The following is a 15494-nucleotide window of genomic DNA, read 5'->3' as shown; positions in this document are numbered from 1 at the left end:
TGTCTTTATTTGAAATTTCATAAATACAAAATGTTCTAAAAATTTAATAATCAATGGGGTGGAGCGGGGGTGGGGCTAGGGCAGGGCTAGGGCGGGGCTAGGATGGGGCCCCACCAAATTGGTCTGCACAGGGCCCCGCACTTGCTAAGACCGGCCCTGTCTCTAGTACATTCCTTTTTAAAGCACTCTTGTGTTCAATAATTCTAGTATTGAATTTTCTCTTAGTTTTCCCTATATACACCAAACCACATGGACAAAGCACCGCATATTCTTGGTCTTGCAATTTGAGAACTCTTTAAGATGTATCATTTTGTTAGAAGATGGAATATGAAAAACAGTAGTTTTCATATTAACATTACAAACGGAACAAAATCCACAGGGAAAATATCCCAAACGGAACAAGATCCACAGGGAAAATGTCCAACTGGTAAACTCCTTAATGTTGCAATCTCATTATGTAATGCTGATGGAACTAACATGTCCTTGAGATTCTTTTCCCGTTTGTATGCTATAAGTAATTCTTTATTAGTGAAGGAAGAAACTCCTTGTAGCAAATGCCAATGTTTTCTTAATATTTTCATAATAGGGTTGGACATGTGAATAAAAGGTAAAGTGCATACAATTTTATCATTATTTTTCTTCTTAACTGGTTGTAACAGAGAAGATCTTGATAAACCAGATGCCCTCTGAAATCCTTTGTTAATATGTTTAAGTGGATACCCCTTCTCTTGAAAATGTCTTGTCATATCAATAGACCTGAGATGATATGTCCCGGGGTCAGAACACAATCTGCGTAAACGTAGAAACTGGCTGTATGGTTTAAAACGCATTGTACCTTAGAGTTTTATAAGTTTATTAGGAAATTAAAAATAATAGATTTCTTTAAAGGTAAAACTGATAACATAACAGACTCGTCGATAGTCAAAAAAGATAGCAAATGGCTCCCACCAGGAAATACACATTATTTAATTCAAGCATTTGAGACTGTTCTTCTTAATGATATTATATCATTAGAAAAACAAGGCAACAGAAGAATCTTTTACAATATGACAAAAGAAGAAAATAGTGCAGTCAAGACCCTACAAAATGAACACATTATTATTATTAAACCGGCAGATAAAGGGGGAGCTGTCGTTATTATGAATAAAGATGATTATATTACAGAAATTAATAGACAACTAGAAGATCGTACTTTTTATAAAGTACTTAAGAATGACCCTACTCATATCATTCAAAAAGAAATTTGTTCATTAGTTTCATTAGGTAGGGAAGCCCAATACATTACATCAAAAGAAGCTGATTTTTTAACAGTTGAAGAACCAGTCATTCCCACACTATACATCCTCCCCAAAATACATAAGTCTCTCACCTCTCCACCCGGCAGACTCATTGTATCAAAAAACAACAAGGCAAACGATCTGCAAAATCCAATATGGAAAAAGAAGCCAGCAGATCAATATAACATCAGAAAGATTTTATTGAAGATACCGCATGTAAACAAATTGCCCGACACAGGCCGTGTTTCGCCCACCAAGGGCTGCGTCAGGGGCTACAATAAACAAACAGATTGAATTATAATAAATAAAACATCAAATTTAAAATATAAAAACAACATACTTAAAATATAAAAACAACATACCACCATAGTTTCTCATATATTCATGAACAAATAGATAATGTATAAGCTATAAAATGATAATAAAATGTTATACATACATATATGTAAAATCTAAACATGTATAAATAAGTATGTGGTATACATAGAAAGGACCACTTAATACAAATAAATAAATAAATCATCCCATCACAAAAAACGCATTATATGTATTTAAAAATTGTATATATATATATATATAAGCATGTATACGATTCCCAACATATATATAATAAATAATAAATATCTATATAAGAACATCTACATAAAAACAGCAAAGCAAGAGCACTGATATACAGCATTAGACCTTGAACATATATAAATATGTGAAAATATTGTGTAACATATTAAATAATAAAAATGGAGTGGTGGACACAAACCTAATTTGAAACCTACCATTGTAGCCTCAACCTTGCCTATTGTTGAGTTCATGTCTTCTTTTTGCAGATCCAGACTGGGCCTCTTGCAGCCTGGGAATCTTCATCTGCCTGCGCTGCTCTGGCATCCACCGCAATATCCCATCCATCAGCAAGGTGAAGTCACTCAGGATGGATCACTGGGACGAGGCACAGGTGCAGGTGAGCACAGCCTCATGGTGGTGGGGAAGATGGGGATTGGGGCCTGGAGCTGGTGCAGGGTGCATAGTCAAGAAAGTAGCACTCTGACTTCTCTGCATGTGTTGTTTTGCAGTTCATAGCGCAACATGGGAACGCGGAGGCAAAGGCCACCTATGAAGCACATGTACCTGTCTATTACTATCGACCAACGCATATGGACTGCCAGTAAGCAATCTGCCACAATCTTAGGCCTGTTACTCAGCAGGGAGGGAGGTGGGTGCCATACTGAACAACCCTCTTACTAAAGGCTCACAATGTGTTTACAAATACAGTAATACAGACCACTGATTGAGGAACTGTGTAGATTACACATAAGTTTAGGTAATGGGTGAAGAGGGTACTAACGAATTTGCCTGTATTTAGTCTAGCTTTAGTCGATAAATTGATACCAATCCCATGGCTCGACTATACAGCTGTGGAGCAGAATAAATTAATTTGAGTTTCCATCCAGCTCTGCATGAGCATGCTACTGTCAGGCATTCTGTGTACAGAAGATACAAATTGAAGAAAAATGGGGATAAAGTGGTATATACATGTGACCCTTCTTTTCACTTGAATAGCTTGGGCAGGTTATGATTTGTAAACTCTAGAAGGTTTGCTGGTGAGTTAGGGTTGAGACCAATTTGCACTGGAAGCAGTTGACATTGTTAATCCACTCACTCTACACATCTCTATCACCCAATAAGTCAGTTCAGGACAGAATTTGGTGTTCTGAACCAGAAGCTTTATGTAAAGATTTTTTTTAGGAAAAAATGGGACAACTCTCAATAACTATATTACAGTCAGAAGCAGAGCAAAAATAGTTCAATTACTTGCAGTCTCTTTGTAGTTCTTCAGAGTTCTCTGTTTTCAGTAGGCTCCTAAGAAAGTCTTTTGGCAGTCTCCTTATCTGGTGGGTTCATCCCCAGATGGGAACTCTGCTACTGGGTTTCTTTATGTTGATAGATCCAAGGAACTTCTCTTTGTTCCTTTCTGCTTCTTATGATTGGATCTTCTGTAGTTTCTCTTACTGCTTTCTCCTTGATTCTCCTCTGCAGGATATGGGGGTGGACTGGTTCCCCATTCCAGCTTATATCAGGTAGCTAGTGCAGAAGCCTGCACAGCTCTGGCACTGCTCTCCACTCTTTGCTTCTTTAGGTGCAATGGCTGGGCTAGCCAAAGACCTTCTTCCCTATACCATATGGTACAATGGTCATGGAACCAGGAACTAAAGACATTCAAACTGGGCTGGGTATTTATATCAACCACAGTTTTCCTCTGAGGGGTCTTCTTCCACCATTACTTCACTGGTCAGGAGACCCTCCCCTTGTTCCAGAAATTTTGGGGGTATTTACAAGCCAAAGTCCAGTATCTTATCAGAGCCACTAGAGGACTCTGCACCCTTTAAGGGAGCAGAACTTTAAGGGCCCGATATTAGCCAGGCTGACTCCCGTGGTCGTCTCTGAGCCCAGATATTCAATGCTGGGCCATTTCCGCTGACCGGTATTGAATATCTGGGTGTTTTTTGTTTTAAATGTGTTTTCATTAATTTACTTACCACAGAAGTCAGATTTACCTACCTGTAGTTCTCAACCTTTTCCTTACTTTCGCTTTTGTGGGGAGGGACCACATCTGCCCTTCCCCAGTCCTCTGGGATCACTCCTGACTTTAGAGAAACATTGGAAAGGTCTGCCTGTACAGCCGCCAGAACTTCCCTAAGTTCCTTCAGTACCCTCGGATGTATACCCCATCACTTTGTCTACCTTTAGTTTAGCTAGCTCCTCACAAACACAGTCCTCTGAAAACAGTCAAGGGTCTACCACCCCTCCATTCCTACATGTGTTTGTCTTCTGTGGTCCTGCTCCCGGTCCTTCAGCTGAGAACACAGAACAGAAATATTTGTTAAGCAATTCCACCTTATCTTTATCAGCTTCTGCACATTCTTCCCCTTCACGTTTGAGTATCACAATGCCACTTTTGCACTTTCTCCTATGACTAACATATCTAAAAAAAAATATGTCTTGTTTCCCCATTTTAACATATTGGCTATTTTATTTCTTCCATTTGCATCTTTGCTTTCCTGACTAGTCTACCAGCTCCTCTTAGCTTTTCCAGATATTGTTGCCTGCCTTCCTCTTTCTGTGATCTCTTTTAGTATATCAAGGCTAAGTCCTTACCTTTTCAGCAACTACTTTTGAGAGCCAAAGCAGCCTTCTTTTCCTCTTATTTTTATTTATGTTGCTTACATAAAGGTTTGCTGCCCTTACAGTAGCTCCTTTCAGTTTTGCTCATGGCTTGAGGTAATCCTTCATCTGAACAAGCTAGGTAGTCTAGAACCTTCACTTTTGAATGAACCCTCTCCACACCTGTCTTAATATTAAACCACAGCATCTGGTGAGCACTGGATGCCAGGTGATCACCCACTATAACACCAGAAACACTATCTCCATTCATAAGCAATAAGTCTAGTATGGCCCCATCCTGCGTGGCTTCCATTACAAACTGCTGGAACAGTTCACCCTGTAGAAAATCCAGGATCTCCCTGCTTCTAGAAAACCCTCAATAGGGATACCCAAATCAACATTTGGCATATTAAAATCACTAATTAGTACTACTTCCCTTTTCACAGCTATATTTTGAATGTCTTCAATTAAATCTCTGTCCACTTCTTTTGTCTGTGAACTTCACAGTGTGAAGGAGGCCTGTATATCACACTTATTAAATACATTTGCCATTTCTATTTTTCCAGATTGACCCACAGTGCCTCTTCCTTACCCTGTAGGTCCTGTGTGGCTTTAATATTATCTTTAACATATAATGCCACTCCCCTTCCCTTTTTTCCTACCCTGTCTTTACTGAACAAATTATAGTCTGGTACAACTATATCCCAGTCATGGTTCTATGTGAACCATGTCTCCGTGACCACCACTAAATCCAAATCTGCCTCTTCCATCACAGCCTCTAGATCCAGAACCTTATTTCCAATACTATGGGGGATTAGTATATAGTGGTTTCCAGATGTTGCCCCTTTTTCCCATTTGTGTAGAGGTATTTAGTGCTTCACCTCCCTGAGGATTTATACTTACCTATGGTCAGGAGATAGGTATGTTAGTATTTGAAACAGTCAAATAAGTGTTGCTACTATAAGTGCAGAGGTGTGGTAGCCGTGTTAGTCCACTTTTAAAGGTACTTTGGAAAAGAAAAATTGATACCTTTTTTATTGGACATAACTTAATACATTTCTTGATTAGCTTTCAAAGGTTGCCCTTCTGCGTCAGATCGGAAATAATCAAAATGTTGGTAGATGACAGTATATATAAGTGAAACATCAAAGCATTTCAGTGACAGTCTAACAGGTATCATCTTATTTTCTTTTCCATGTTTTATTTTGTTTTATTTCTATTGATTACCTTTAAAAGTGGACTAACACGGCTACCACACCTTTCTACTCAAGATGGAAGATACCGCATACAGCCGCATGAAAAAGCAAATTAACAAACTTATAGAAAAAGAAACAAAAGTGAACAGTCATCTTTACTTTCTGACAATCTGCACTGTTAGACTGTCACTGAAATGTTTTGATGTTTCACTTATATATACTGTCATCTACCAACATTTGCTTATTTCCGATCTGGCAAAGAAGGGCAACCTTTGAAAGCTAATCAAGAATTGTTTTAAGTTATGTCCAATAAAAAAAGGTATCATCTTATTTTCTTTTCCATGTTTTATTTTGTTTTATTTCTATTGCTTACTATAAGTGCGGTAGCCCAGTCCTGGAGAGTGCTTTATCTTTATCTTTGCAATATCAGCAAAATGTCAAAACAAGGTGGTTTACAATTAAAATTCAAATAGGATGCAGAAAGATCCACCAGTGAAAGTGGCTTTTAAAGGGCTTCCCTGCTGCTATATTTGCCAGTTGTGCCAGCACTCCACTGCTGACGCCTTTGGCAGATGCATAGTGATAGGGACCACTCTGGAAGTACATCACCTAGAGCCCTGACTCTACAAGGCCCCCAGCTTAGATAAAGTGGTTCTCAAAAGATCAGTGGGATTGATCATGGGAGATATGAGGTTTAGTTTGATGTACTTAAGTGAAGTTCATTTTACTGTGATCTTTAAAAAAAATGGTAATTTTACCATATTTATTTTATAATTTATATCCCACACAATTCCAGATCACAGAGTAAACATACACAATTCATAAAAGAAGACTCGCAAAACACAATACAAAAAGTAACAATATTGTTTTGGATGTGTGTGTGTGAGGGGGAGGGGGCTTAAAAGTACTGTATTACAGAGAAAGAAAAAAGGGGAGAAGGCCTAGAAATTGCAAAATACTAGAAAAGATTATTATGTACCACCATTGTATCTTGCTTTCAAGGGTCAGGTGATGAAGTCATTGCTTTCTGTTCCCTCATAAAGAGCGACTCGCTGCTCACATCCAAGGGGTGGAGCTACTATTGAGCGAAATGCCTAGGGCTGCCCAATGGTAGGGTCCACTTTCTGCTCTCTGCTGTCCATCCTGCTGTAAATCATCTTTGCCTCCCTTCCTTGACACCTCCCTCCTTCCCCAGGTGTCCAATATCGTTCTTTCATGGGTTCACAACACCTCGTGCCTGCCCCTGCGCTCCTGCAAAGTCCTGGATGCTGACCAGCAGAAGCAGTGACGTAAACACTTCTGCCTGCGCAGAACTGCCAAGGGGACCCAACGTTTGAGAGGGAGATTTCAAGACAAGCCCTCAACCCTGCCCCAACCCCACCAATCCTTCTCCTGGCTCCACCCCTGACTCACCAATATTCTGCGGATCACAGCATCAACAAGCCCCCTCCCCCTCTGACAGGAGGAGATGCCTTAATAAAATGTCATCTCCTGCTGTCACTGGACCAGTCTTGCAATGATATTTTTATTTTTGTTACATTTGTACCCCGCGCTTTCCCACTCATGGCAGGCTCAATGCGGCTTACATGGGGCAATGGAGGGTTAAGTGACTTGCCCAGAGTCACAAGGAGCTGCCTGTGCCTGAAGTGGGAATTGAACTCAGTTCCCCAGGACCAGAGTCCACCACCCTAACTACTAGGCCACTCTTATTGCAAGACTGGTCCTGTGACAGCAGGAGATAACATTTTATTAAGGCATCTCCTTCTGTCAATGGATAGGGTTGCCAGCTTTTTGACAGAAAAACCCAACACCTATTCTACTCCATGTTTTCTCTTTTGTACCCCCCACATGTGGTGTGGCATATCTTATTCTCTCCCTCCTTGGGTCCATTGTCTCTCCTCCTTTGTTTCACCCCCTGTCTAGTCTCTGTCTCTTCCCTCCTGTTCCCCCTCCCCGGGTCCAGCATCTCTCCCCCTCCCCCAGTCCGATCTCTCTGTCTCTTATTGGCCACCCTTCCTGGCAGGTCCATCATATCTCCCTTCCAGCACATCTCCAGCTCCCTCCCTTCCAAGTCCAGCACATCTACATATTTTTCCTCCCTAGGTGTAGCATATCTGTATCTCCCTTCCCCCTTGCTCCACCCATGCCCTGCCCCAAAACCCTTGCCACACCTACTGTTGTTCCCCCCCACCCACAGCCCACCCCTCTACAACCAACTGTATGCACTAGGGTTGCTATCTCAGAAGGGAAAAAATGATACATGTACATACATTCTATTATTCTTTCACAAACACCGTCTATTGTTATAAAAAACTAAAATTATATTGGTTTTGGTGTCTCCTCAATAAGGCCAAGTGGCCATCACACAATCCGTCCACTGCAAAACACTATACACAAACATGTACAAAACACATAGAACCTTACCAAACCATAATACTAACTCCTAGAACTCAAAGTGCAAGAACCTTATCTGTGAAAAGGAAGCACTGTAAATATTACACCAATAAAACACCAATACACCACCTGCTGAGAAAACAAAACAAATGGGTCTGCTACAGATCTCTACTCAGAAACTACATACTAGCAGTATGGTCACACACACAAAACACAGACAGACCCTCAGCAAATATGAAACAAGAGGTCACAAATAAGTAATAGAGAGATGAAGGCAAAAAACTGAACTGGAAATTTTATTTATTTATTTGTTACATTTGTATCCTATACAATGTGCAGGGTATAAAAATTAGGCAGGGGGGAGGGGTGGGGAACAGACCTCAGACAGGTGACAAACAGCAAAATTGCTGAAATTTCTCATGGAGGGTCACTACTTTCTTTAATCATTGGTCTTAACACCCACCTCCTCCCTTTGTGTGGAAATGTATTCTTTTTGAAAAAAAATTTTTTTACAATATGCTCAGTTCGCTGTGTATAACAAAAATTTGAAGACATCAAAGTGCAAAAAACCACTTAGCTGTTAGCAACGTCTTGAATGGGCATTTGTCTTGAGATCTTAAAGACCCACAGCATGTTGCAAATATCTGATAAAGTTAATCACAACTTATACAAAATTGTGCTTTGCATTGGCAACCACTTCAGACACCTCAGGTGGACAGTCGAATGTTCTGACCGTGAATGGCCCAACACAAGCCACACAACAGAGTTCATTGACACTTGAAGCCCCTGAAGACAGAAGCATGGGAGGCCAAGATAAATGATATTACAGTAATCTATAGTACTGAATTTCATTACCTGCACCGCCCTCTTGAAATTAACCCAAGACAAAAGAGGCTTTAGTTTACTCAACAGTCAACTTAAAATATACAGTTTGTTGATTTACACCTTATATGTGTGTAAACAAAGAAACTGACACCTATTATAAAGAAGAATAATCAAAATATTTTATTTTTTTCAACTGTCCTCCGTCGGACAGAGGCAGCGTGGGAACACCACACTGGAAGTAAAGTCTGCTTACACAATATATTTTTAGCAATAATACAGAGATATATATTTGCTCAGCAGTAATACAGAGATATACAGTATGCTTGCTCAGCTTTGCTGTGCTTTGCTTTGCTTTGCTTAAGATACCTATCTTCTCCTCAGTTTAAATACACTTACATTCATACTGCACCCAATGTGTGCACGTCAGCAACCCTTTTCTTTGAAGCTTGTTCTTACATTCCTTATCTACAAATGTCTGCAAGCAACATTCCTTCTGCCCCCCCTTACACAGCCTCCTGTCTCTGCTTCACACCAGGCTGCTCAAGGTTGATTCTATGACTCCCTCATTGTTTTCACAGGTTTGTGACTCATAGGTCTTTTGCCTTAATACTTGCACTTCACTGACCATAGGAACTTTATACTGTTCAACGGTTTCTCATTATATTTATGTAGCATGTTCATTATTATTAACAAGTTCTAACCAATATTTGTACCTGGGAATGAAAGGTAAAAGGAAGGGGGGCACTGTGTGAGGAACTAAGGCCAGTGCTGGGCAGACTTCTACAGTCAGTGTCCCATATATGGCTAGAGAGATTAGGATGTGCTGGAGAGGGTTTTAACAGCAGCTCCTATAATGGGAACGTAAGGGCAATACTGAGCAGATTTCTGCGGTCTGTGTTCCATGTATGGCAGTACAGATCAGGATAGATATTATGTCAGTGTAGTGAATATATGATTTATTTATACTAGTAGACTTAATTGGTTTGTCTTGTATGTCATGAGGTAAATATTATGACTGTTTTATTGTACATCGCTGAGTACTTTTGGATTGTGCGATTTATAAATGTTATAAATAAATAAATAAATAAACTCCAGTAGTTGGGGCATAAGGACAGAACCAGGCAGACTTCTATGGTCTGTGTCCAGAAAAGGGCAAGAAAGATCAGGATCAAGTCTTTGATGAGGTACTTTGTCAAATGCCTTTTGAAAGTCCAGATGCACAATATCGACTGGCTCACCTTTATCCACATGTTTGTCCACTCCAAAGATTGGTGAGGCACGATTTCCCTTCACTAAATCCACGTTGGCTTTGTCTCATTAATGCATGCTTTTGAATATGCTGTGCAATTTTGGTCTTTATAATAGTCTCTACCATTTTGCCTGGCACTGATGTCAAGCTCACTGGTCTGTAATTTCCTGGATCGTCTCTGGAACCTTTTTAAAAAAATTGGCATTACATTGGCCACCCTCCAAACTTCCAGTACCGTGCTCGATTTTAAAGATAAATTACATATTACTAACAATAGTTCCGCACGTTCTTTATCAGTATATATCTTAGCCTAGTGTCACTGTGTCTCACAGGGTCCTAAGGGAGCAGTGGATACGGGCGAAGTATGAACGAAAGGAGTTCAAGGAGCCAGGAAAACAGACACCTTTTTTCAATGGTAAGAACAGGATTAAAATCAGAGTTCCTGGAGTGACAGCTCTGCAAATGTCAAAGCAAGGGCTGGTACAGTGGTGCGGGGGAGATCATACATTGTCCGAGTCTCGATCCCCACCAGCAGTAAAATGGTACATGGGAAGCTCACCTCAAGATAAGCTGTGAACAAAGCTACTCATAGCATTGCCAGAAAGTAGGGTAACCTTTCAAAATCTTCAGCCTCAAGCTGGGAAAGGGCACAGGGAAGAGGGCGCAAGCAGGAACTAGTTCTCAACCAGAAGAAGGATGTGAATATGCCTAGATTTCTCCCACGCCCAGGACCTGGCACAAAGGAAGATGGTTTAGTCAGTGTCACAGTGATTTAACCTGAATGTTTTAATGTATAAGCCAGGAGACTGTACTAGACAGATGCCACTGTAGTAAACTGTTGTTCTGTAGCAGTCCCTAAGCATGCAGGGTACAGCTTTCCATGCAGCCCATTCCCACTGCAGCTAGAGAAGTAGAAAGAGACAGAATGACAGAGAAAGGAAAACAAGAGTACAATAGGGAGAAAAACAGGGAAGGGAGACAGTTCTACAGAGGCAAAAAGCAAATAAGAGAAATGAAGAAAGTATGTTTTGCTGATAATCGCAACGTCTTTGGGTTTCCACCAGGGCTGTTTTAGATTACTCTGAGGTAATGTACTCCTAGAGAATCCCTTACCACAGCATTATGCAAAAATCACTTCGACCACTAGGGTGCACTTGTGCTGCATCTGTCCATCCATGAATGAGTCTGTGCTGAGCCCAAAAACATTGTATACTTTTTACCAATACTATCAATCTCCTCCTGCTCCTGTGGACTTTTAGGTTAATTGGAAGTAGCTTGAAGTGGGCTATGGCACTGTGAACCTTCATTTACAAATATTCAGCGATTTTTGTTTTCACTATTTTATGCCCCTCCCCTCTCTCACAACTCTCTGTGCACCAGTCTTTGCAGTAATTGCCCTTGGCTGGGAGGTTTGCACCTCAGATACTTACTGGAAATCTTTCTGCAATCACGTTCCCTAAATCTAACTTGTGGGTATCATCACTGCACTATGACTGGATTCCCTTCTCCCCCTTCTGTGTTTGTCTGTACCTTTGTGCCTAAGTGTATACATAGATGGACAATCAGTCAGATGGATGAAGCCTCTGTGTGAGTGTCTGCGAGTACCCCCTTCCCCCCCCCACCCCACCAATCAGGACTGAAAGCGTTACGCACCCGCAGAAAGCTTTTTGAGGGTATAACCAAACAAATAGGGATCTATGAAAACAAAATCATAGAAATATTTATAAAAATAATTAGTCATTAAAATCTGGGGAGGAGGGCCGCATATAAAGCCCCCTCCTACAAAAGAGGTAAACCTGCATGATACAGTATCAGAAATATACACATTTAACAGCACTGTAAAACAATCATATAACAGTAACATGTTAACTGTGTAAGCTTCTCCCTTAGCCCACTACTAGGCTAACCTCCAGTACGAGTATATTTTGAAATGTAAACATCTTGTTGTAGGAATGAAGGAAGGAAATCTATGGAAACGTGGGCGAGATAATAGGCAGTATCTGATCCGCAAGTTTGTTTTATCGGAGAGGGATGGGACTCTGAAGTACTATGTAAAGCATGACGTGAGTGATCTGGTTTGATGTTGACCTTGTCATAGGGCCTCCCATCCTATTGTACTGCAATGCATACCAGCCCAGGGAGGGCACTTCTATGGGTAACATACAGACATTTTTATTTATCACGCTGTTAGTTCCAAGAGATCCTGATTGCAGCCAAACATTTCTATTCCATACACATTCGGTTTAAGAAACGTTCCTTCCCACCCCCCCACCCCCACCATAGACCATTAAAACTACAAGTTTTCTTCCATGTTGTGGTTGATTAGAGTTCAAAACTTTATTTATTCTCACTTTTCAGGCTAAAGAACCAAAAGTATGTATAAAAGTCATCACCCTCAATGCCACCCTGCAGCCTGAAAAAATCAGGAATCCCAATGGCCTGCAGCTGACCTACCTCAAGGACAACAAAACAAGGCACATATTTGTGTACCACGAGGATGGGAAGGTAACACAACACTAACCCCAAACTATCTCAGAGTACTGTCACAACTTGGAGAAGAGACAGCTGAGGGGAGATATGATAGAGGTCTATAAAATCCTGAGTGGAATGGGTAGATGTGAATCACTTGATTACTCTTTCCAAAAGTACACACAATGAAGCTACTAAGTAGCAAATTTTAAACAAATCGGGAAAAAATATTTCTTCACTCAGTGTATAAAGGGTCAGAGGTAACTGGTCATGGATTTGATATACCACCTTCCTGTGGTACAGCTAAAGTGGTTTATATTTATTATCTGCAGGTACTTTCTCTGTCCCTAGTGGACTCAAAATCTAAAGGGCCTTACTAAGCTGCATTAAAAAGTGGCCACTGTTATCCTCAGCTATTTTTTCCCATGTGCTGTGACCACTTTTAGTGCAGCAGGAAAATGACTCCATTTTCCCTTTTGTCTATTAATGGCCACGCCCTAATTTCTCCATTAGCATGTGAGCTCTTACCAATACCTATTTTCTAGGTGGCAAGGGCTTTCATGCTAACTATAAGTATACCCATACTGGGTCAGACCAATGATCCATAACCCACTAAGGAACTGATCCCAGAGTCAGATGACAACACAGGAGAGTGGAAATAAAGACCAACCAAAAACTAAATTTATTTTACTGACTCTAAACCTCTATTATCATTATTGTTTATTGTTTGTTTATTCTCTATACCGTCGCTTCTTGCATGGCGGATCAAAATGGTTTACATCTTGAAATGCTTATTTCGCAGACTCTAGACCTCTAATACTAGTATTGCATCCTATAACATTTTTCTGTATTTGTAGTATGGACTCACTTTGAACTGTAATACTAACTTATACCGATGACTCTAACTAATTGACCACTCTAAAGACACCATACTGCACCACACCATATTACACCACTGAATGTAAAAGCAGTGTTCTGCACTGCTGAACACTACTTTAATCAGCTAACTGTATTACATTAACCAATGCCAATATGAACATTAACAAACTGCTATTAATAATCTACTTTCTCCCCCTAATCTACTATGCATGGACAACCCCACACACAGATAATAATCTACCCAAAGCACATAAATCCTACAGACAACTCGACTACAGTACACCAGGCCAAAAGAATAACAACCATTTAAAAGGAAAAACAACTACACACGGAAACAACCAACAGAAAGGAAAGAAAGGACACAACAAAACCAGATACCAAGAGAACAGACAACTAATAAAAATCAACACATCTTTGCCCCAAACCGACCCCTACCAACCAATCAAACTGGGTTATATAAATGCTAGATCAGTAGTTAATAAAACAACAACAATAACAGACTGGATCACAACAGACAATCTCGATCTCTTATTCATCACTGAAACCTGGATTCATGACCTTAAAGACCCCATAATTTTAGAGCTATGCCCCCCAGGTTACAGAATTATCCACTGGACAAGAAATGGAAAAAGAGGAGGAGGAATAGCTATAATCTACAGATCCCAGTTCACCATCACAACCATAACCGAATCCATTCTACCCCAACTCGAAATCGCCTCAGTTAGAATCAATCACCCAAACCTGCAGGAACACCTTAACGTAGTCCTACTCTACAGACTGCCAGGTAATTGGCAGGACTGCCAATCACATTTCATGGACTTTATATCAAATACATGCATCTCTACCTCTAAACTTCTCATAGTAGGGGACATAAACTTACACCTTGATGATCCTACTTCAACAAACACCCAAGAATGCGAAGAATTCCTCCAACTATGGGATCTTCAGAGGCCAAACACACAACCAACCCACATTAAAGGACATGCACTAGACATCATCACACACAAATTCGCCCCTGAATTAAATCTAGTACTAACAAATACAAAGTGGACACCCACACCATGGTCTGACCACTATAAAGCAAACCTCTCCCGCCAATGGTGAATGAAAGTTTCACCCCACAAACAAGAACGAATAACCTATACCATGAGAGGCAAAATAGATCAGTTATTATTCTGGCAACAGTTCTACTACAATGGATGGACTATAAAGACTGACACAAACGAATTTCTCCAAGAATGGGACAATAGATGCAGAGACATATTAGACAACATAGCACCACTCCAAACCAGAATCTCACACAGAAAGAACTCAATACAATGGTTTAATGAAGAACTGAAAAAACTAAAAATACAAGTTAGAAGACTAGAACGAGCATGGAATAAAAAGAAAGACGACTCCACACTGAATGCTTGGAAGCAACTACAAAGAAAATACAAATACACCATAAGACAAACTAAAAGAGTTTACTACAAAACCAAAATTGGACCAAACTACAAGGACACACATAAACTCTTCCAAATCGTGAACAAATTACTAGATACGACACCGGTGACTTCTAACAGCACAGACACACCAGCAGCAGACAATCTCGCAAAATACTTCAATGAGAAAATCATAAAATTACAACTCAAGATACCTGTCAATACCATCGACTATGCAAAACTACTTGACTGTCTAGACCCAAACCCTGGTGCATACCCAGCGGACAGAACCTGGACCAACTTACATAGTAACATAGTAGATGACGGCAGAAAAAAACCTGCACGGTCCATCCAGTCTGCCCAACAAGATAATTTCACGTGTGCTACTTTTTGTGTATACCTTACCTTGATTTGTATCTGCCATTGTCAGGGCACAGACCGTAGAAGTCTGCCCAGCACTAGCCCCGCCTCCCCCCACCGGCTCTGCCTCCCAATCTCGGCTAAGCTTCTGGGGATCCCTTCCTTCTGAGCAGGATTCCTTTATGTTTATCCCACGCATGTTTGAATTCCGTTACCGTTTTCATCTCCACCACCTCCCGCGGGAGGGCATTCCAAGCATCCACCA

At 40.5% G+C, this 15494-nt stretch overlaps 1 protein-coding gene across 1 annotated transcript in view; it reads left to right on the top strand.

Moving 5' to 3' along the window:
• The window catches only part of LOC115473188 (arf-GAP with dual PH domain-containing protein 1-like), a 79093-nt gene that overhangs the window by 17945 nt on the left and 45654 nt on the right, over window positions 1–15494 (top strand). Inside the window, 5 exon segments of the mRNA XM_030207950.1 lie at window positions 2102–2232; window positions 2345–2436; window positions 10430–10512; window positions 12048–12160; window positions 12456–12602. Of these exon segments, the coding sequence (XP_030063810.1) occupies window positions 2102–2232; window positions 2345–2436; window positions 10430–10512; window positions 12048–12160; window positions 12456–12602 (566 nt within the window).

The sequence above is a fragment of the Microcaecilia unicolor genome, chromosome 1, assembly GCF_901765095.1.
Source record: "Microcaecilia unicolor chromosome 1, aMicUni1.1, whole genome shotgun sequence".
NCBI lineage: Eukaryota > Metazoa > Chordata > Amphibia > Gymnophiona > Siphonopidae > Microcaecilia > Microcaecilia unicolor.
The sequence above is the reverse complement of the archived record's forward strand: the minus strand, read 5'-3'. Positions and strand labels throughout refer to the sequence as shown.